The sequence below is a fragment of the Nerophis ophidion genome, linkage group LG02, assembly GCF_033978795.1.
Source record: "Nerophis ophidion isolate RoL-2023_Sa linkage group LG02, RoL_Noph_v1.0, whole genome shotgun sequence".
NCBI classification, from domain to species: domain Eukaryota; kingdom Metazoa; phylum Chordata; class Actinopteri; order Syngnathiformes; family Syngnathidae; genus Nerophis; species Nerophis ophidion.
This window is the reverse complement of record NC_084612.1, coordinates 48450327-48473923: the sequence shown is the minus strand read 5'-3', so window position 1 is coordinate 48473923 and position 23597 is coordinate 48450327. Positions and strand designations below refer to the sequence as shown.

The window sequence follows — 23597 nt, the reverse complement described above, 5'->3', positions numbered from 1 at the left end:
CCTCCAAGCCCTGTCTAAGGAACTTACTGAAGTTTCTGGTGTCTCTGACCCCTTCAAAGATTGGCTCCAAGGCACCTTTGGCAGGTCTCTTTGCACCTGCATCATTGATAGAGCCGTAGAAGGTCAACCCCACCCTGTTTTTGGGTTTGCTATGTCTCTGAAGGGGGTCAAGCAAAGTGGTGACTTTCAAGAATTGCTAGTTTCCCTCGCTGACCATGATGACTTTGATGTGGACTCCATCTATCTCCCATGTAACTATGCTTTTATTTTAGTGTGAGCTTGCTAAAACTTTAATGTGGGGCTGGTGCTTAAGAAGTTTTGTAATTGTGTCAGAGATCTTTTGTAGAAGATCTGAAGGGGAATTGACAGAGTTAGATATCTTAGATTAGATAGTACTTTATTTATCTATCTACTTGTATCCATATTCAAGAGTTATTTCTTTTTAAATCCTAGTCATATTTGAAAACAGCTAAGTGGTGTGCATGTGTAGACCTTGAGCGTGGAATGTGACTAGTAGCCCTAACACCCTTCTTATCTCAAATGTCCCAGGTTTAGGGGGAGAATAGATATGTGGATTCACTCTGGAGGGGAAGGGTAGAGGGCGAGTGGGGTAGTGAAAAAGGAAAGACTTCCGTAGTATTGTCAGATCAACTTGGGCGATGCGATTTGAATGTGTTGTTCATAAGAGTGGTCTCCCAAAGCTTTGGAATAAAATGTCAAAATAGCTACTCTGTCTGGGATTCATTTAAAACCAGCTTCTGTGTCAACCAAAGAACTTGGGGGTGACCAGTAGCTTAAATGCCCAAAAAGAGGAAGATATGGTCAAAACGCAACAATATATACACATATACATATATATGTGTGTGTGTGTGTGTATATATATATATATAAAAACATATATATATATACATACACACATATATATATACATATATATCTACAAACATATATATATATACACACATGTATATATATATACACATATATATACACACACATATATATATATATATACACACACATATATATATATATATATACACATATATATATACACATATATATACATACATATATATACATACATACATACATATACATACATACATATACATATATATATACATACATATATATATATATATGTACATTTATAAATACATATATATATACACATATATATATATATATATATATATATATACACACACACATATACATATATATATATACATATCTATATATACTTGTACTTGGTATCATTACAGTGGACGTCAAGTGTAGATCCACCCATGGCATTTGTTTACATTGTGACGCCGCTCAACTATTCTATCCTCCTACAGTGTGCAGTGAAGCATGTTTCGCTATCCCTCGTCCTCCAGTGATAATGCTACTTGTAAGAAACTTACTTTATTTGTCGCCACGGAGGCCAAGATTAGTGATTTAGAAGTTAGCTTGCTACCCATGTCTTAAAGCATCTCTCTCCTGAGGGAGTTTCAGTGTTATACCTTCATCTTCATCTTTACTTTTTACACCAAAACGCGTCTGTTCTCCCTTTTCTGTCTACACACTGTGTCTGCTCGTAAGTACTCGGTATGTGTGCGCTGCCCAACATGCTCCTCTTCTCGTAAAACCAGCAATGTCATGACGTCATGCCCGGTACTTTTCTATCAATGTTTGCTTATATAGCCCAAAATCATGAGTGTCTCTAAGGGCTGCACAAGCCACGACGACATCCTCGGCTCAGATCCCACATCAGGGCACGAAAAAAAAAAAAGAGAGAGTTTAGTACCGTTGTAGATTCATTAGTACCGCGATACTATACTAGTACAGGTAAAAGCCCAATAAAAGGCGAGTCAGAGGAGGTAGTACGTGAAATACTGGTGTTTATTGTTGGCACATTTATATTACAATCTTCAGTCCTGCGCTGAGCTTTATTCTAGAACCCTCTCAGTGTCCAACAAGTGTGAGGATGTTGCTTCCGATCTGAGGTCATTGGCTGGGAGAAATATATTTTTTATGGAGCCAATCAATGTTCAGGTGGGCTGCACGTGGTCAACTCGACCACCAGATGGAGCCACTTGCCAGCCTTCTGACTCCAGAGTGGATACCTTCAACTGAACGTTGCTAGTACCGTCCACTTGTAGACCGTGGTCACTTGGGAGTCAAAGTGGACACCTTCAAATGAACGTTGCTACTACAGTCCACTTGTATACCGTGGTCACTTGGGAGTCAAGGACGTCCTTTTTAAAGCAGACAACTCAAATCAAGCACAAAGTAGTGTTAGACCAGGACCAAGTATCTGATAAGACGAGGTCAACGCCCTCCACAGTCACATCTAGACTCCTTGAAAGACCGTCGTAAAACCAGACTTTGGCCTTTTCTGATAGGCGCCAATAAAAATAAAGACTCCTCAAGGTTCTTTTTAACTGGTTGAGGAAGTCTCTTGGATTCAGTCGTTAGAATAATAAGGAAAAACCCTCTTGCACAGTCAGCAACTTCCCAAAAAAAAGGGATCCCTCCAACCAGCCGGGGTGGTGACAGAAGATCCGCCGTTTATTACATTGCCACCATCCATTTCACGCACACAACATCTGGTCACAGCTGGGAGGACCGTGGTCCAGAAAGAAATCAGTCCCGCGTCGGACCGCGGACTTCAAAAAGGATCCGTCTCGCATGTTCGCAGGATTCTCACTCCCCGGGGGGGTTGAAAGACGGTCCTTTTACGGTTAATCTATACAGAAATAATTTACAAGGAGTCCTCTCCTACAGTTTCACAGTATATAACGCCGCCGGCATACCGACAGAAAGAAGGTGTGGACAACAAAGTGTTCAAGGCTTCTTTGTGCTCGGACTGGTGAAGTTTCCGGGAGGGGTGTGGATTCAACGCTACCGGGGGGTTGTAAACAATCGAAGAAAAACGGACAGGAAGTGGGAGGAAACGCTGAAATGTTGACATTCTGTCACTCCCCCGCCGAGTGATTGTTCCAGACTGTATACGCGTGACCGTCCAAAAAGAGAGGTGTGGCCGGGGAAAGAAAATGAAGGCTGTTGGAAAGCATTAGATACACACATTTACATGACGGTAAAAAGGTGAGGTGCGTCCGTAGGGCCGGGGGGGGGCTTTCATGCAGTCTGTGCCGTCATAGCACGGCAGAGTTGGCAAGGCAGAGCAGAAGAAAAAGGTTTTTAGTTATCTGACATCTGAGACGGAGCTCTGGGTGAGGGTGTAGGTGGGGGACAGGTCCCCGCTTATCGTGGCCACCAGAGGGGTCCCGTTGCTGGTGGGGCAGGTCTCCTGGAGGGCCTGGAAGTAGGTAGCCTGCACAGGCTTGTGACAGCGCAACAGTTCTACCGCATCCTGGATTTTAAACCACTCCCTTTTTCTCCCTGTGGGCGACAACAAGACGTCAACACTCGTATGACACGGACCCTAGGGCTGCACCATTCACCCACAGCCAGACTTTCAGTAGGCAACCTTTTCGTTGGCGTGTGAGTGACAGATGTGTCCGCCAATCAGAATCGATAGATAACTGAATGCAGTGAGCCCTGCAATCTTTTGTCTACGTGGGCGGAGCTTTGCAGAGACCGAAATGCGCAAAGTAACAACAAACTAAAAGGAAAAACATGTCAGGTTGTGGTGATATTTCAGCTTCAATTGGGAGGGGAAATACGAGCCCATCAACACAGACGAACGAGTGACGAAGCAGACCTCGTTTTCAAACTGGTGAAAAAAAGCTCTTAAAGATGTTTGATATTTAGTTAAGTAAAATTTTTGCCTATAGGAATAAGAGTCCATTTCAATTTTTTTATCCACTCATCTTTTTTCGGCATATCCAAGGTGTGGTTGCGGGGACAGCAGCCTAAGCAGAGAATCCCAGACTTCCCTCTTCCCAGCTACTTAGTGCGGCTCCCCCCGGAAGATCCCGAGGAGCTTCCAGGCCAGCCGGGAGACATAGTCTCCCCAACGTGTCGTGGGTCTTCCGTGGTCGGACGTACCTTAAACACCTCCCTAGGGAGGTGTCCGGGGGGCATTCTGACCAGATGCCAAAACCACCACCTTATCTGCCTCCTCTCCATGTGAAGGAGCAGCAGATTTACTTTGAGCTCTTCACCCTATCTCTAAGGGAGAGCCCCGCCACACGGGGGAGGAAACTCATTTGGGCCGCTTGTACCCGTTATCTTGTCCGTTGGTCATAACCCAAAGCTCGTGTCCATAGGTGAGGATGGGAACGTAGATCGACCGGTAAATTGAGAGCTTTGCCTTTCGGCTCAGCTCCTTCTTCACCACAACGGATCAATACAGCGTCCGCATTACTGAGGACGCTGCACTGATCTGCCTGTCGATCTCACGATCCACTCTTCCCTCAATCGTGAACAGGACTCTGAGGTATTTGAACTCCTCCACTTGGGGCAAGATCCCCTCCTCAACCCAGAGGTTGCAAGCCACCCATTTCAGGGCAAGAACCTTGGAGGACTTGGAGGGGCTGATTCTCATCCCAGTCGTTTCACACTCGGCTGCGAACCGATCCAGTGAGAGCTGAAGACCCTGGCCAGATGAAAGCAGAGACCTAATCCTGCAGACCGCAAACCGGATCCCCTCAAAGCCCTGACTGCACCTAGAAGTTCTGTCCATAGAAGTTATGAACAGAACCGGAGACAAAGGGCAGCCCTCACTGGAAACGTGTCCGACTTACTGCCAGCAATGCGGACCAAGCTCTGTCAATGATCGTACAGGGAGCGGACCGCCAAAATCACAGACTGATACTCTCTGAGCACTCCCCACAAGACTTCCCGAGGAACACGGTCCAATGCCTTCTCCAAGTCCACAAAGCACATGTCGACTGGTTGGGCAAACTCCCATTAACCCTCAAGGATCCTGCCGAGAATAAAGAGCTGGTCCACAGTTCCACGACCAGGACGAAAACGACACTGCTCTTTCTGAATCCGAGATTCGACTATCCGGCGTTTGTCGGTTTTACAATATAACTAAAACAATTCTTACTTACTAAACGGTCGCATGTTTGATAGTAATGTTTTCATGCATATTTGTAAGTGCTATTGTAATGTAAGCTAGCATTGTTAGCATTAGCTAACACGTTTACAAGTGTCTGTGTTGATATTATTAACTTACAATAGCATTATTTTTGTTTTGTTTCACTTTGAAATTCCTCAGTGAATTCACCAAAACGTCCCCGTGGAGTTATTGAGTCTGTTTAGCTGATTGGAGAGCTAGCTCGCGCAGCTAGTGGGTCCATGACCATGACTTCTGTTTTGTTTGATTAGCCTTTTTACTGCCGCATTACAGACACCGTATGAAAACTATTAAGGTATGTAAATAAACATTTACAGAATATTTCTGTGTAAATAACTAATTTCACAAAGTATATATCTTTGACTTATAATCCGGTGTGGCTAATACAAAAATATATTTTCCTAAAATCTCAATGCGCTCTATAACTAACAATATATCGTATGTTGATTGACAGTATAAAGGTAGCATGTCTTCTTTCACTCATTTTATGCAAGTATATTTATAAAATGTTACAATTGCAAACCATATCTTAATTTTGGAGCGAGAAAAAACATTTGTTCCCCCTCAAAATCGTGCAGCCCCAATGGAGAAGTATGTGCATTTGATAGGAAACAAGGGGGTCATTTCACCCCCCGGGAGTTGATCCATGACGTTGCTACGCTTTGACGAGAAAACAGAGTGTTGTTTACCAATGTTGAGCGAGTCCTCCCAGTCTTCTAGAACTTCAGTCACGATCAGAACGTACACGAAGGTTCTGTGTTTCCTCTCCTGGTTCTGTGTGCGTGTGGAAGGAGAATAAAATAAATAGAGTTTCACTTGAAACATACAAATGCACTGGACTTTATTAACTCACCTCAAACACGCCCACCAAGCGACCCAACGTTCCTTTCACCCCCGCCTGCCAGAGACAAACATTCAGCCGGTGAGACCTCACATCTACACTATTCAAACTATAAATACATAAAAAAGTGCATTAAAAGAGCAAACATGTGAAAAGTAAGCATACAAAGTTACAATGTTAACTAATACAGCTGCTGTTTTTTTGTTGTTGTTTGAAGCCATCATTGCTCAAAAAAAAAAAAAAAGGATCACAATCAATGTTATGAATTATTGACCTTTCAAGGCACCAGTTACTTCTAAAAATGTTCTAAAAATAGCAAAAATTCAAAAATCCTTTATAAATATATTTATTGAATAGTATTTCAACAAAATATGAATTAAAGTTCATAAACTGTGAAAAGAAATGCAACAATGAAAAATTCAGTGTTGACAGCTAGATTTTTGTGGACATGTTCCATAAATATTGAGGTTAAAGATTTATTTTTTTCTGAAGAAATGTTTAGAACTAAGTTCATGAATCCACATAGATCTGTATTACAATCCCCAAAGAGGGCACTTTAAGTTGATGATTACTTCTATGTGTAGAAATCCTATTTATAATTGAATCAATTGTTTATTTTTCAACAAGTTTTTAGTTATTTCTATATCTTTTTTCCAAATAGTTCAAGAAAGACAAATGAGCAATATTTTGCACTCTTATTGCAAATTAATAAATCAGAAACTGATGACACAGTGCTGTGTTTTACTTCTTTATCTCTTTTTTTCAACCAAAAATGCTTTGCTCTGAATAGGGGGTACTGGAATTAAAACATTTTTCACAGGGGGTACATCACTGAAAAAAGGTTGAGAACCACCGAGTTACTTCACTGCAAATATTACACTTTGTAACATATTTTGGGACAAATACTGCATATTTTGTGTTTTTTTCCATATAAAAACTAAGTTTTCAATGACAAAAAATTAAGTAAAACAAACAAAAAAACGCATTGAAAAAATAAAAACGTATAATTAACAAATAAATCTGAAGTTGATCGAGAGATTTAATCCTTTTTTTTAACACTTGTATGAGTGGAACCCTTTTGGCTGGCTGAGAATTTTTTTATTTTTTTTTTTACTCATTGCTTAAAAAAATAATGAATTATTGACCTATTCAAGGCTCCAGTTACTTTACATCAAATATTCCACTTTGACATTTTTGGGGTAAATGTTGCATATTTTGTGTTAAAGGTTTTCTTTAACAAAAAAGGCAGGAAACATTTATTAAATATGTAAACTTTATATATATATATAAAAAAAATTAAAATCTAGACTAAAATTTTTGGGGGAAAATGTTGCATATTTTGTGTTTTGTTCATATAAAAACAGAGTTTTCTGTGATAAAATTACAAATCCAACAAAAAAACATTGAAAAAATAAAAACCTATAATTAAATAAAATCTGAAGTTGATAGCGTGATTTAAGCATTAAAAAAACATGTATCACTTATTTTAACACTTGTATGATTGGGACTCTTTTGGATCGCTGAGAATTTTTGATTTTTTTTTTTTTTAACTCATAGCTTGAAAAAATAATGAATTATTGACCTATTCAAGGCTCCAGTTACTTCACATCAAATATTGCACTTTGACATTTTTGGGGTAAATATTGCATATTGTGTTAAAGGTTTTTCTTTAACAAAAAGGGCAAGAAAGTTTTATTAAAAATGTAAACTTCATACATAAAAATGTTTTAAATCTACACTAAAATTCTAAAACTATGTTCGGTCATGACCGAAAGGATAACATCACGGGTACAAACAGCCAAAATGAGTTTCCTCCGCTTCTCACCCTATCTCCCTTAGAGATAGGGTGAGATGCTCTGCCATCCGGGAGGAGCACAAAGTAAAGCCGCTGCTCCTCCACATGGAGGAGCCAAATGAGGTGGTTCGGGCCTCTGGTCAGGATGACACCCAAACGCCTCCCTAGGGAGGTTTTTAAGGCACGTCCAACCGGTAGGAGGCCACGGGGAAGACCCAGGACACGTTGGGAAGACTATGTCTCCCGGCTGGCGTGGGAACGCCTCGGGATCTCCCGGGAAGAGCTAGACGAAGTGGCTGGGGAGAGGGAAGTCTGGGCTTCCCTGCTTAGGCTGCTGCCCCCGCGACCCGACCTCGGATGAGCGGAAGAAGATGGATTTATGGAACTTTTTTTTAACACTTGTATGAGTGGGACCCTTTTGGATCTCTGAGAATTTTAGATTTTTTTTTTTAACTCTTTGCTTAAAAAATAATGAATCGAAATTAATGTTATGAATTATTAACCTACTTAAGGCTCTAATTACTTCACTTCAAATATTGCACTTTGAAACATTTTTGCTGACAAATATTGCATATTTTATGCTTTTTTAATATAAAACCTAAGTTTTCCATAACAATAAAACAAACAAACACATTGAAAAAAAAACCAAATCAAAATAAACATGATATAATTAACAAATGGGGTTCCCCTCAGGCTGTTGCCCTCCTGACCCGACTTCGGATTGGCGGAAGAAGATGGATGGATGGATGGATAACTAACAAAAACAATCTCTAGTTGATTGAGAGATTTAAGGAAATATGCTTCACTTTTTTTTAACACTTGTATGAGTGGGGCCCTTTTGGATCGCTGAGCATTTGTTTTTGTTTTTCATTGCTTAAATGGTAAATGGTTATACTTGTATAGCGCTTTTCTACCTTTTTTTAAGGAACTCAAAGCTCTTTGACACTATTCACATTCACACACTGACGGCGGTAGCTGCAATGCAAGGCGCTAACCAGGACCCATCGGGAGCAAGGGTGAAGTGTCTTGCTCAAGGACACAACGGACGTGACTAGGATGGTAGAATGTGGGGAGTGAACCAGTAACCCTCAGATTGCTGGCACGGCCACTCTCCCAACTTCGCCACGCCGTCCCAGCTTAAAAAATAATGAATCAAAATCAATGTTATGAAATTACACACTCCTACCACTTGGTGGCTGAGTTGCTGTTCTTCACAAAACTCTTCCATGTTCTTATAATAAAGCAGACAGTTGACTTTAGAATATTTAGGAGCGAGAACATTTTAGGACTGAATTTGTTGCACAGGTGGCATCCTATGACAGTTCCACGCTGGAAATCACTGACGGCGGCCCATTCTTTCTCAAATGTTTGTAGAAACAGTATCCATGCCTATGTGCTTGATTTGTATCTTCACATTGGTGAAAGTGTGACGCACGCTCTTTTTGAAAAGAAAAGATGGACCAGACTCGATGTGAATCCTAGCGCCATTATTGCTAACAAGGGCAATGTGAAAAGGAGATGCACTGTCTTGATTCAAGATGCACTTCATCTTCCGCATCAATATTGCAGGTTTGGCTTAAGAGATGTGGAACGACGACGAATGCGCGCGATGCTAACATCAAAGCCAGTAAATCGTAACTGCCGACTGTTGACTAAGCTTTGCAGAGCAAAACACAGTGGGGGTTACAGCACATGGAAGCCCGGTTCTAACTTGGAGGAATTACCCAAGATGTGATGAAGTATTTTTGTTTAGTGGCTGGGTGAAAACCACAGCAATGATACTTGGAGGAGGAGGAGGAGGAGAAGAAGAAGTACAAGAAGAAGACGAAGAACAAGAAGAAGAACAAAGAAAGAAGAATAAGAAGAAGAACAACAAGAACGACAAGAAGAAGAACAATAAGAACAACATGAAGAAGAAGAAGAAAAAGAAGAAGAACAACTAGTACTACTACTACTACTATGAGCTAATCTACAGTAGAACAGTGTAAGAGTGACAACACGCGTGTTATTTCATGTTTTGAGGAATCTAAATATGTTAAAAACACATACTTAGGTCATAAACAGTCAAATGCTCCAACTATGAAATTATTTCATTTATTAATAATAACCCTACTTTGCAGAAATGTGTTAAGCACAGTCAAGCCTGGAACCAATCAATAGCCAATACTTTTTATTGTGTTATCGTTCCACACAAGAATAATCTATGCTAGGTTTATTCTATTGAGGATGAGGGGAAATAAACAACTTTTCTTTGGAAAAACTTGACAAAATATGAAAGGTGGCGTCTGCTTGAGTTTTGCTTCCCCTCTCTGCTCATCGCCAACAAGAGTCGGTTTTATATAATTCGATTTTCGTCTGACTTTTTGGAAGAGATTCCTAAGAAAAACTGAGATACAGCTAAATAATAAACAACTTTTAGTAGCTATTGTATGAATATAAGACAGATGATCCTGGTAGCAAAGAACATTGAGACTCCAACAACCTAATAGATGCTCCACTTACAGCCTGACAACTGTTTAATTATTCATTAATCATTACAGTAAAATCCTCTCCTAGAGCCTCGAATGGCATCCTGAAAAGCTGAATAGACGATTAGTTTATGAGCAGAGACATCCTAATTAATGCTCAGAATTATTTCTTTGTGATTTAGCATGTGTTAAAACAATTGGCAGCAATTTAATTCCTCTAAAGCAGTTTTTCAACCACTGTGCCACGGCACACTAGTGTACTGTGACATACAGTCTGGTGTGCCATGGGAGATTATGTAATTTCACCTATTTGGGGTAAAAATATGTTTTGCAAACAAGTAATTATAATCTACAAATAATGTGTTGTTTTTTTTTGATTGATTGATACTTCTATTAGTAGATTGCACAGTTCAGTACATATTCCGTACAATTGACCACTAAATGGTAACACCCGAATATGTTTTTCAACTTGTTTAAGTCGGGGTCCACGTTAATCAATTCATGTTGTTGAGTGTCTGTGCTGTGTAGAGCTCGGCAGCGTAACAATGTTATACTCCTCCATATCAGTAAGTGGCAGCCGGTAGCTAATTGCTATGTAGATGTCGGAAACATGGTTTGTCGTGATCACAATATGCAGATGACAGTGGGAAGCAGCGTGAAGGTGAAAAGGTATCTAATGTTAAAACCAAAAATAAACAAAATGTGAGTGCCCCTAAAAAAATGCATTGAAGCTAAGGGAACGAAACTAAAACTGAACTGGCTGGAAAGTAAACAAAAACAGGATGCTGGACGACAGCAAAGACTTACTGTGGAGCAGAGACAGCGTCCACAATGTACATCCCAACATGACATGACAATCAACAATGTTCCCACAAAAAAGGATAAAACCAACTGAAATATTCTTTATTGCTAAAACAAAGTAGATGTGGGGAAATATCGCTCAAAGGAAGACATGAAACTAGGGCTGCAAAAACTAATCGATTAAATTCATTGAAATAGATTATAAAAATAGTTGCCGATTAATTTAGTCATCGATTCGTTGGATCTATGTTATGCGCATGCGCTGCGGCTACGGCTCATGAGGTGGCAGTAAGCCAGCCAAATATGTGTCATGTGCAGCTCGCGTGACCACGCCGTATCCTTTGCCTGGAAACATTCGAAAAATGGCGAGGAAAGCAGTACCGATAGTTCAGCGGAGAAACATCTTGAGGTTAATGCTTCAATGGAGAAAAGTGTACGACCTAAGTCATCCAAAGTATCGGAACACTTTACTTTAAAAACTTCAAAGAAGACAGTTTCCTGCAAAATGTGCAGCACGGATCTTGCGTGGCACGGAAAGACAACATTGCTTCAGGAGCACCTGAAGAGGAGACATGGAGCCATGGATAAAGGGAAGAACTCACGGTACGTAACTTTCTTTAAATCCAGAGTCCGGATAAATTGATCCGTTGTGTCCGTCTTTGGTCATAAACAGTCCAATGCTCCAACTATGAACTTTTGTTAACGGGGAGATTTTTTTGTAAGGCAGCGCTGCAGCAACTGTTGTGTATTCACTTTGAGAGTGTTAGGAAAGTTTTGGAGAGTGCGACGACTTCATTTTCTGTGTTGTTATGAGTCGCAACAGGCATTCATTAGTTCAGCACGGCAGCTCTTTTTTCTGAGTAACGTTAACGTTATCCCTTTCTTGCAACGCGGGGCTGATAATGTGTCTGCGGTAGATTTGACCCCATTTTGAGAGAAAACACACGGTTACCAAATTCAAAATAAACATAACAGACAGAAATATCTCAGGTTGGTTTCATAATGGATCAATGTAGCTGTATAAATCTATTTAGATTTGAGTGACGATTTAGTATAACTAAACGTTACGAAGGTGCTGGAATATTTCATGCTATCATTATTCAGTGGCAGCCTAAAATGAATCCTTTATTATTCACAACAGAAACGTGTACAATATCTGACCCAGTTCTCATCTGATGAGTTGCATTTGTGTTTTATTATTGTACGCTGCAACCCCAATGTCCATTTATTTAATTTAGCTGTTTTTTTTATGTGGTGGCGTATTTGCCTTTTACGTCAGAAATTATTAATTAAATCAACAAGGTGTGTATTAAGTTACATGTAAATGATGATACTATGTACGCTCATTATATGGTTTCTCTCATTTCAGAAAGAAACAAGCCAGCATTAGCGATTTGGTACAAAAGAAGGTGTGCGCACCAAAGCAAGCGCCTGCATTGACTGATGCTATCCTGAATATGTTGCTAACTGACATGAGGCTACTATCAATGGTGGAAGATGAAGGTTTTAGACAAATAATTCACATCCTCAACCCTGGTTACACTCTTCCCTCGAGTACCCATTTTACCAAACTGATGGATAGGACGTACGAGCAGACATTCCAAGCAGTGTAGACTGACATAAAAGCCACCCAGAGGAAATTGCTCTCAGTACTGATGAGTGGACAAGTGTAGCCTACCTTGGCAATACATTCCATTACATTGGAGAAGAATGGAACATGAAGTCAATCTGCCTTACGACCACGCCACTAGAAGAAGACATTCAGCATCCAGAGTGGTTGGAATAAGTACTAGCCAAGTTTGAAATTCTCCCGAGCAAAATTATTGCTATTGTGCAGGACAATGGGGCACTTTATAAAAAAAAATGTTTTGTAATATTTGCCTTATTTTATTTGGAAAGTTGAAAGAACATGGTGCCAGTATGCGGTTTTTCTTTTTCAATAAAATACTGGAAAGGATAGAAATGTAGTTTGTTTCTTTTATCTGATTATTAATAGATTAATCGAAGTAATAATCGATGATCAATTCAGTTGTTAGTTGCAGCCCTACATGAAGCAGCTACAGGAAAACACCAACAAAACAGGAAAATTAAAATAAATAGGAGCGCAAGACAAGAAGTAAAATACTACACACAGGTCCAAAAGTCCAAATAAGTCAGGGTGTGATGTGACAGGTGGTGACAGTACACCTACTTTGAGACAAGAGCTATAGTCATGCATGCTTGGTTATGCTTTAAAGGCACGTCCAACAATTGCGACAACCACTTTTTACTGTCAATATCGGCTACTGAGTTACATTTTTTAATGATTTCCGCTGGTGATGTGCCTCAGGATTTTTTAATGAAAAAAATGTGCTTGGGCTCAAAAAAGGATGAAAAACACTGCTCTAAAGGGGTCATATTATAATTTTTTTCTACATGCGAAACACATTTTTATGTGGTCTACATAACATGTCATGGTGGTTCTTTGGTACAAATGTTGCTTAGATTATCTTTAAAACACTTCCTGACCTCTTTCTGTGGCCGCTCTTATTTATGTGCCCTCACTTTGACTGAGTCTTTGTGAAGATGGACTTTGCAACCCCTGAACGAAGAGCGACAGGAGGACAGGCGAACTTACAAGCTATTCGACAATGCGCAACCTATGTAGTTGAAAATAAAGACAACTTTTAAATAACTATTTTAACTACCTGCTGATGATTATGTTCATGTGATATTGATGTTCAGAGTTACCATGTTTGTGAACATACAGTGAGTGACAGAGAATGACAAAGTGTTATGTGATAGACAAATATGTACAGATGTGCGTTCTTGAGAAGGAATGTTTGTCCTTGGCACAGGATTGGCAATAAAAGTTAAAAAGAGTGTCATAATTTGTGTGATTTCTTCTGAATCCAACAATAACAACACAAGCTGAAATACGACACCTTTAGTATTATTTTTTAAGAGGGCATCTATATATTAAGTACACATTATCAGATTGCATGCAAATGTTGAATCACTGCTGCTTTATCTCGGAGAATATTTGTGCACTTCAAGAACAACATCTGCTCTCCTGTGCTCAAGGACCCCCACGGCGTCACTTAGGCAAGCTAAGTATATATTTTCTAGACTAGAGAGCACACCGGTATATGTGCGCCACCCAAAAAACTTTTAAATTAAAACACATTTTTTCATTTATTGTACGTACCAGACTATAATCCGCAGATATATACTTAGTGAAATAAGTTATTTACGCAGCAAGATTTTGTAAACCTTTATTTACATACCTTAATTGTTTCCAAACGGACCCACCGTGCGTGGTGCTACAGACTATAATTGATAGCTGTAGTCTTACACAAAAAATAAATGAACCCATGCATCGCAACGGTAATACGATTGACCTAGTGCTTGTCAGGGGTATCACCGTTTCCAAAGTTATGATACTCCCGTGTAATAAAGTAATGTCCTATCATTACCTTATAAAATTTGAAGTTCAAACTCATGTTCGGCAAGCTAATAATAATAATAATAACTGCTACAGCAGCAGCAACATTAATGCTGCCACAACGACGACTCTTGCTGGCCTACTGCCCTTGGTAATGGCACCATTCCCAAAGTATGTGGGCTCTATTGATAACCTCACTAACAACTTAAACTACGCCCTGCACGAAACCATTGATAGTATAGCACCGCTGAAGTTAAAAAAAGGCTCCAAAAAGGCGTACCCCATGGTTTACAGAAGAAACTAGAGCTCATAAATTATCATGTGGAAAGCTGGAACGGAAATGGCGCGCGACTAAACTTGAGGTTTTCCATCAAGCATGGAGTGATAGTTTAATAACTAATAAACGCATGCTTACCTTAGCTAAAGCTAAATATTACTCAAATCTCATCCGCCTTAATAAAAATGATCTTAAATTTTTGTTTAGTACAGTAGCATCGCTAACCGAACAAGGGACTCCTTCCAGTAGCTCCACCCACTCTGCAGATGTCTTTATGAATTTCTCACTGTAAAGCACTTTGAGTCACTAGAGAAAAGCGCTATATAAATATAATTCACTTCACTTCACTTCTTTAATATGAAAATGTAACTAATTAGAAAGGAGATTAAAGACAATGCGTCCCAGCTACAACTGGTTTCTATTAACACAGATACGACTGTATATACGGCGGATACTGCCCTCCAAAATAGTTTCTCTCTTTTTGATGAAACAACATTAGAAGAATTGTTACGGGTAAATGGAATAAAACAAACAACATGTTTACTTGACCCACTTCCTGGGAAACTTATCAAGGAGCTCTTTGTATTATTAGGTCCATCAGTGCTAAATACAAACACTGTTTACATATGAGTTGGGAAATTGTGTTGGATGTAAATATAAACGGAATACAATGATTAGCAAATCCTTTTTAACCCATATTCAATTGAATGCACTACAAAGACAAGATATTTGCTGTTCGAACTCATAAACTTTATTTTTTTTTTGCAAATAATAATTAACTTAGAATTTCATGGCTGCAACACGTGCCAAAGTAGTTGGGAAAGGACATGTTCACCACTGTGTTACATCACCTTTTCTTTCAACAACACTCAATAAATGTTTGGGAACTGAGGAAACTAATTGTTGAAGCTTTGAAAGTGGACATCTTTCCCATTCTTGTTTTATGTAGAGCTTCAGTCGTTCAACAGTCCGGGGTCTCCGCTGTCGTATTTTACGCTTCATAATGCGCCACACATTTTCAATGTGAGACAGGTCTGGACTGCTGGAAAGTACCCACACTCTTACTACGAAACCACGCTGTTGTAACATGTGGCTTGGCATTGTCTTGCTGAAATAAGCAGGGGCATCCATGATAATGTTGCTTGGATGACAACATATGTTGCGCCAAAACCTGTATGGACCATTCAGCATTAATGGTGCCTTCACAGATGTGTAAGTTACCCATGCCTTAAGCCAGGGGTGTCAAACTAATTTTAGCTCAGGGGCCGCATGGAGGAAAATCTATTCCCAAGTGGGCCGTAAGGGTAAAATCATGGCATGATAACTTAAAAATAAAGACAACTCCAGGTTGTTTTCTTTGTTTTACTTTGGCCAAAAATAGAACAAGCACATTCTGAAAGTGTACAAATCACGGATAATCTTCTGGACAAAACACTTCTAGTTTGTTGAAAATTCTGAGGCAATTGGTGCAGTTTGAGAAACAAAATGAGCATATACTTTGTCTCAGTGTATCTACAAAGCCATGATTAAACTTTTAAAGTCACAGCCTTTCTGGGATTGAAGGTAAAAACTATTCTTTTGGGGTAAATTCATCACGTGGGCCGGATAAAACCTGTTCACGGGCCTGATCTGGCCCGCGGGCCGTACGTTTGACACCCCTGTCTTAGGCACTAATGCACCCCCATACCATCACAGATGATAGCTTTTTAACTTTGCGTCTACAACAATCCGGATAGTTATTTTCCTCTTCGTTCCGAAGGACACCACGTCCACAGTTTCCAAATATAAATTTGAAATGTGGACTCGTCAGACCACAGAACACCTGGGATTTATATAGCGCTTTTCTAAATACCCAAAGTCTGTGGGAGGATGAAAACAACTTTATTAGAAAAGAAAACTAAGATAAGCAAGCAAGAAAAGAAAAAGAATAAAGAAACACTAAAGGCAGGGTCAGTTTGGAATGGCTAGTGTGAAGAGGTGAGTTTTTAGGGTGGTTTTGAAGGTAGGGAGGGAGGGGGCATCTCTGATGTGCCTGGGGAGAGCGTTCCAGAGAGAGGAGGCAGCCACAGAGAAGGCCCTGTCGCCCCAGGTTCGGCGCCTGGTCTTGGGGACCTCCAGGAGGCTGGCACTCTAGACCTCAGGGAACGGGACGGGACATGTGGCTGGAGGAGGTCAGAGATGTAGGGTGGAGCCAGGTTATGGAGTGCCTTGTAGGTGGTGAGGAGTATTTTAAAAGGTGATTCTGTATTTGACAGGCAGCCAGTGGAGATCATAAAGAACAGGTGGGATGTGCTCTCTGGAGCGGGTTCCGGTGAGCAGGCGGGCAGCGGAGTTCTGGACATATTGCAGTTTATTGAGGGTTTTGGAGGTGATGCCGTAGAGGATGCTGTTGCAGTAGTCTAGCCGGGATGAGATGAAGGCGTAGATGAGGGTTTCGGCAGCAGAGGATGTGAGGGAGGGCCGGAAACGGGCAATGTTTCTGAGGTGGAAGAATGCAGTTTGGGTGGTGTGGTTTACGTGGGGGAGGAATGAGAGGGTAGGGTCGAAAATTAGACCTAGATTGCGGATGTGGGTGGAGGTAGTGACAAGGGAGCCGTCGATGTTTAATGAAAAGTCCCGAGTGGAGCGAGTGAGGGAGCCGGGGCCAATGATGATTATTTCATATTTGTTGCAGTTGAGTTTTAGAAAGTTTTTTTGCATCCAGGTTTTTATGTCTGTGAGGCAGGTGGTGAGGGTGGAGTGTGTGGCTGTGGTGATCGTCGTGGTGGAAAGGTATAAATGTGTGTCGTCAGCATAGCAGTGAAATTGAAGGCCGTGGTGGCGGAGGATCTGACCTAGGGGTAGGAAGTAGATGGTGAAGAGTAGGAGGCTAAGGACTGAGCCCTGGGGAACGCCGTGGGTGACTGGGGCAGTGGAGGAGGTGCAATTGTTGGTTGAGAGGAAATCCTGACGGTCAGAGAGGTAGGATTTCATCCAGGAGAGGGCAGTGCCGGATAAACAAAGGGAGGAGTGGAGGTGTGATAGGAGGATGGAGTGGTTGATGGTGTCGAAGGCAGCACTGATGTCGAGGAGGATGAGGATGGAGAGGGAACCAAAGTCGGCGGAGAGGAGGATGTCGTTGGTGACCTTGAGGAGGGAAGCCGGATGGGAACGTTTCGTATTGGTTATTGTGGTGAATGTGGGATTTTATTTGGGAGGCAACTGCACGTTCGAGAATTTTAGACAGGAGGCGGAGGTTGGAGATGGGCCTGTAGTTGTTGGGGGAGTTGGGGTTGAGACAGGGTTTCTTGAGAATGGGGGTGATGGCAGCCAGCATGAGGGCAGGAGGGATAGAACCAGTAGATAGGGAGGAGTTAATTATAGTGGTAATGAGAGGTGAGAGTGAGGGGAGGCAGGCTATGACTAAAGTGGATGGGATTGGGTCCAGGATGCAGGTGGAGGCTTTCATACCAGAAGTAATGGAGGATAGGTCAGTTGTGGTGATTTCGGAGAAGAAGGTGAGTGGGTGGTTGGAGAGTAAAGGGGGGCCTGATCAAGGGTAGGGGAGGAGGTGGGAGAGAAGCGGCCAGTTAGGAGTGGATGGTGTTGATTTTTGATTGAAAAAATGATAAAAAATCTACACATTTGCTTTGTGGTGAATGAGGTGGTGGTGGTGTCCATGGGTTTGAGGAGTTGGGTTACGGTAGAGAAGAGTATCTTGGGGTTGTTGCTACCGGATTGTATGACGGAGGAGTAGTGGGAAGTGCGTGCATTGTTTACGCCATCTCTGTATTCCTTTTGGTGTAGTGTGTAGATGTCCAAGTGAACAGTAGGACCGGTTCTCTTTGAGAGCCGTTCAAGCAAAACGGGTTGCTTTGCATAGCAGAGTTTTAACTTGCACTTACAGATGTAGCAACCAACTGTAGTTACTGACAGTGGTTTTATGATGTGTTCCTGAGCTCATGTGGTGATATCCTTTACACACTGATGTCGGTTTTTGATGCAGTACCGCCTGAGGGATCAAAAGTCCGTAATTTCATCGCTTACGTGCAGTGATTTCTCCAGATTCTCTGAACCTTTTGATGATGATGGTAAAATCACTAAATTCCTTGCAATAGCTCGCGGGGACATGTTGTTCTAAAACTGTTCGACAATTTCTTTACAAATTGGTGACCCTTGCCCCATCCTTGTTTGTGAATTACTTAACATTTAATGGAAGCTGCTTTTATACCCAATCATGGCAACCACCTATTCCCAATTAGCCTGCACACCTGTCGGATGTTCCAAATAAGTGTTTGATGAGTATTTCTCAACTTTATCAGTATTTATTGCCACATTTCCCAACTTCTTTGTCACGTGTTGCTGGCACCAAATTATAAAGTTAATGATTATTTGCAAAAAAAAAATGTTTATCAGTTTGAACATCAAATATGTTGTCTTTGTAGCGTATTCAGCTGAATATGGGTTGAAAATGATTTGCAAATCATAGTATTCCGTTTATATTTACATCTAACACAATTTCCCAACTCATATGGAAATGGGGTTTGTATATTGTGTATCGTGACATGGCCTAAAAATATTGAGATATTAATAAAAGGCCATATCGCCCAGCCCTAACCTATAGTGAGCATATTCGTCTAAAAGATGGCGACGTAGCAAACACAATAACCCACCATTTCAATGTCTTTGCAAGTGTTTAATGAAAACTATTTGCGTTATGGCCGTCAACGAAGAAAAATCCATAAATTAGCTGCACCGTTTTATAAGCCGCAGGGTTTTAAAACATGGGGATAAAGAAGCAGCTTACAGTCCGGAATTTACAGTAAATAAACAAATAAGCCCTCATGGCTAACCTGCACATGCCGATATAGGACTACAGTTTGTTTCATACTTAATACTTAGTTCCTCATTAAAATAGGTTTGTAACACATTTGGAAAGCTCAACTAAATATGTTCCACTGTAATGAATCAAGATTACATCAACAAAAACACAACTTTTAACACTTTTCTAAAAAAAACAACGCTATCGTAAGGGTGGATGTCAAGGTGAATGTTAGGTCAACCTCAGCTGTGGAGACACTTAGCTGGCTTCTTTGCTGCGTCTTCTTCATCTTCCAGTTACAGTCTATAAATAACTGTTGACTCCACTCTCAGGACCTTGGCGTCAGTATTGCACCCTTCAGGCTTCCAGCAAGATCATGTGGGAAGGCAAAAGGGGGCCAACTGCCGCATGAATGGGATGAAGTTAGGGACCAAAAGTCCACCTGCGTGCTTCGCGTATGCGGCGCCTAATTATGTGGAGCTGATAAGGACAACTTGCCTTTGTCCCAGAAGATGCAACATTTTTTGTTGTTGTTATGTAAGGCGTGTCTCCGCGAGGTCAGGGTGTGCATAAAGAGACTGATAGGAGTCTATTTCAATCTAATAATCATGAGTCAAGTTTGCAAGGTATGAGGATTAGCAATTGTCTCCCTTTAAGTCAAATTACAAAAAAAACAGTGAAGTTGTCACGTTGTGTAAATGGTAAATAAAGACAACTAGCAGAACCTATATTCAATTGAAAAGACTGCAAAGACAAAATACTTCATGTTCACACTGAGAAACTTCATTTTTTTTTGCAAATAATCATTAACTTAAGACTTTAATGGCAGCAACACATTGCAAAAAAGGCATTTTTACCACTGTGTTACATGGTCTTTCCTTTTAACAACACTCAGTAAAGGTTTGGGAACTGAAAATATACATTTTTTAAATGGAATTCTTTCCCATTCTTGCATGATGTGCAGCTTAAGTTGCTCGACAGTCTCCCTTCTCATATTTTAGCCTTCATATTGCACTACACATTTTCAACTGGAGACAGGCCTGGACTACAGGCAGCCCAGTCTAGTACCTGCACTCTTTTACTATGAAGCCACGCTGTTGTAACGTGTAGCTTGGCATTTGTCCTGCTGAAAAAAGCAGGGGCGTCCATGATAGCGTTGCTTGGATGGCTACATATGTTGCTCCAAAACCTGTATGTACCTTTCAGCATTAATGATGCCTTCACAGATTTGTAAGTTACCCATGCCTTGGCCACTAATACACCCCCATAACATCACACATGCTGCCTTTTACACTTTGCGCGTAGAACAATCCGGATGGTTTTTGTTCTCTTCGTTCCGGAGGACACGACGTCCACAGTTTCCAAAAACAATTTGAAATGTGGACTTATCAGACCACAGAAAACTTTTCCACTTTGCATCAGTCCATCTTAGGGCAAAACAAAGCATTTCTGGGTGTTGTTGATGAATGGCTTTGGCTTTGCATAGTAGAGTTTTAACTTGCACTTACAGATGCAGCGATCAACTGTAGTAACGTACAGGGGTTTTCTGAAGTGTTCCTGAGCCTATGTGGTGATATCTTTTACACACTGATGCCGCTTTTTGATGCAGAACTGCCTGAGGGATCTAAAGTTTGTAATATCATGGCTTACACAGTGATTTCTCCAGATTCTCTGAACCTTTTGATGATACCACAGCGCATAGATGGTAAAATCCCTTAATTCCTTGCAATAGCTGGTTGAGAAATGTTGTTCTTAAACCGTTGGACAATTTTCTTTCGCATTTGTTGAAAAAGTGGTGACCCACACCCCATCCTAGTTTGTGAATGACTGAACATTTTATGGACACTGCTTTTATACCCAATCATAGCACCCACCTGTTCCCAATTAGCCTGTTGACCAGTGGGATGTTCCAAATAAGTGTTTGATGAACATTCCTCAACTTTCTCAGTCTTTCTTGCCACTTGTGCCAGCTTTTTTGAAACATTTTGCAGGCATCAAATTCCAAATGAGCTAATACTTGCTAAATATAACGTTTTCCAGTTCAAACTTGAAGTATCTTGTCTTTTCAGTCTATTCAATTGAATATAAGTTGAAAAGGATTTGCAAATTATTGTATTCTGTTTTTATTTTTACGAATTACACAACGTGACAACTTCACTGGTTTTGGGTTTTGTATGTCAAATTTAAGTTTCCTTGTGCAACAAACAACTAGACGTTTATATCTGACAATTGCATTGTTTGATGCGAAACAAAAACCACCAGAAAGAAGGAGCCAGGCAGGGAGAGATGATATCAGCCTTGGCCACTGCGCTGGCACGGATAATGGGCTTTTTATGTTCAGCAAGCTGCCAACAACTGACAGCCGGGTGAGGATTCAGTGTCTACCGTGCCACCGCTCTTTGTTCGATATCCCAATGGCGTGAACGGCATGTACCCTCCAGAAATAGTTGAATGAAATGATGGGTGAGTGTCCCGGAGGAGGGATATTGATTTCCATGGAGCCGCACAACTGTTTATTTGCAGCCCTTCTCCGAGTACAGTCATGTGCGCAGAAGCAAAGTTTGAACAGCCCAAAGCTTGTCAAGCATGTGATTTGAACTTCATGAAAACGACTGAAAATAAGCTGTGGCTCTGGCCGGCCAGGTGGGGGGGATAAGGGCCTCAAAACCCTCCTTTTTGTTTCTGCTTTAGTGGATTCTGCCTTGGATTTTGTAGTCAATTTATGTCCCTACGACTCCCTCTCCACTTCTAACTGCTTCAAATGCAAAAATCATAAAGAGTAAAAACAATGTTTATTCTATTAGCTAACTTTCTTTATGTGAATAGCCATTTAGGATCTATAGCATGAACTAACAAATATCTTGCAGTCATGTTGTTTACGATTCAAAATGATTCAACTATTCAATGTCAACATAGAAATAATGAACAAAATGTCACCTACTGTCTTGTTGTAAAACACCAATGAAAGTAAAATGTAGCATTTAGACAGGCTATACCAGGGGTTGCCGCTACGTGGACGGTGAGCCAGGCATAAACATTTATAATTCCCAAGAAAAACAGCAGGGGGTCTATCGTCTGGCGGTAGTTTGGCTTCAAGTGGGAATATGTCAAACTGACCACCGTAATTTGTTAAGTGTGGTGCTAAAGCGTTGCTACCAAAAGTAGCATTACTGCTAATATGTAGCATAATTTGAAAAGTCACCTGCTAGAGAATGAAGAGTGCAACATCTCCATTCGGTGCCACACGCCCACAAACTCATGCACAAAAGTGCACTTTATTTGTTTTAAACTATTGTAGTGGCGTTTTGTACAAAAAGTGTACTTTAATTTAGTGTTTTGATATGTCATCTTAGTAACATCCTGCACAAAAGTGGACTAAAAGCGTGTTTTTAAATGTCTTTGAAAATCTTGCACGTTCTGTTTTGGAAATGACATGAATGTTTGTGCCACTGCTTATTAACTGTTTAATAAATACATTTTTAGACAATTGACTTTTTTGTGATTTCCTTCTCTGTATGAAAGTTTAAAATGAGCATATATTAATGTAGTATGAGCAAGAATGTTTTAATGCGGACACAGAATCATCATACTGCTGTGATTATATGTATCAAGTGTTAATTCAAGGCTAAGGCAACATATCGAGATATATATCGTGTATTGCGCGATATGGCCTACAAATATCGATATATTAAAAAAAGACCATATCGCCCAGCCCTACTTCATTATAACATTTATATAAGACTTTTTACGTCATTTTGATTGTAGGCTCATATAGCAATTTAGAACCTTACATTAGTATTTGTTGCCTTCATTAGAACATTTATATAAGACTTTTAAAGTCATTTTGATCGTAGGCTAAAATAACTAATATAGACACATCATGTGGTCTTTATCAGAACATTTATATAAGACTTCTAAAGTCAATTTGATAGTAGGCTAATATAGCTAACACAGACGCTTACATCATGTGTTGTCTTCATTATAACACTTATATAAGACTTGTAAAAAATTTTGATAGTAGGCTAATATAGCTAATTTAGACACAGCACATGTCGTCTTCATTATAACACTTATATAAGACTTTAAAAGTAATTTCAATACTAGGCTAATATAGACACTTAAATCATGTGTTGCCTTAATTATAACCCCTTTATA

At 40.4% G+C, this 23597-nt stretch overlaps 1 protein-coding gene across 1 annotated transcript in view; it reads right to left on the bottom strand.

Annotated features, from left to right (window-relative positions):
- Positions 1-1869: 1869 nt before the first annotated feature.
- nudt3b (nudix (nucleoside diphosphate linked moiety X)-type motif 3b) overlaps positions 1870-23597 on the bottom strand; it is a 27415-nt gene continuing 5687 nt past the window's right edge. The window contains exons 3-5 of the mRNA XM_061885478.1: positions 5889-5933; positions 5725-5809; positions 1870-3390 (exon numbers count right to left, since the gene is read on the bottom strand). Coding sequence (XP_061741462.1) covers positions 3194-3390; positions 5725-5809; positions 5889-5933 — 327 coding nt within the window. The 3' untranslated portion in view covers positions 1870-3193. The remainder of the gene's footprint in view (positions 3391-5724; positions 5810-5888; positions 5934-23597) is intronic.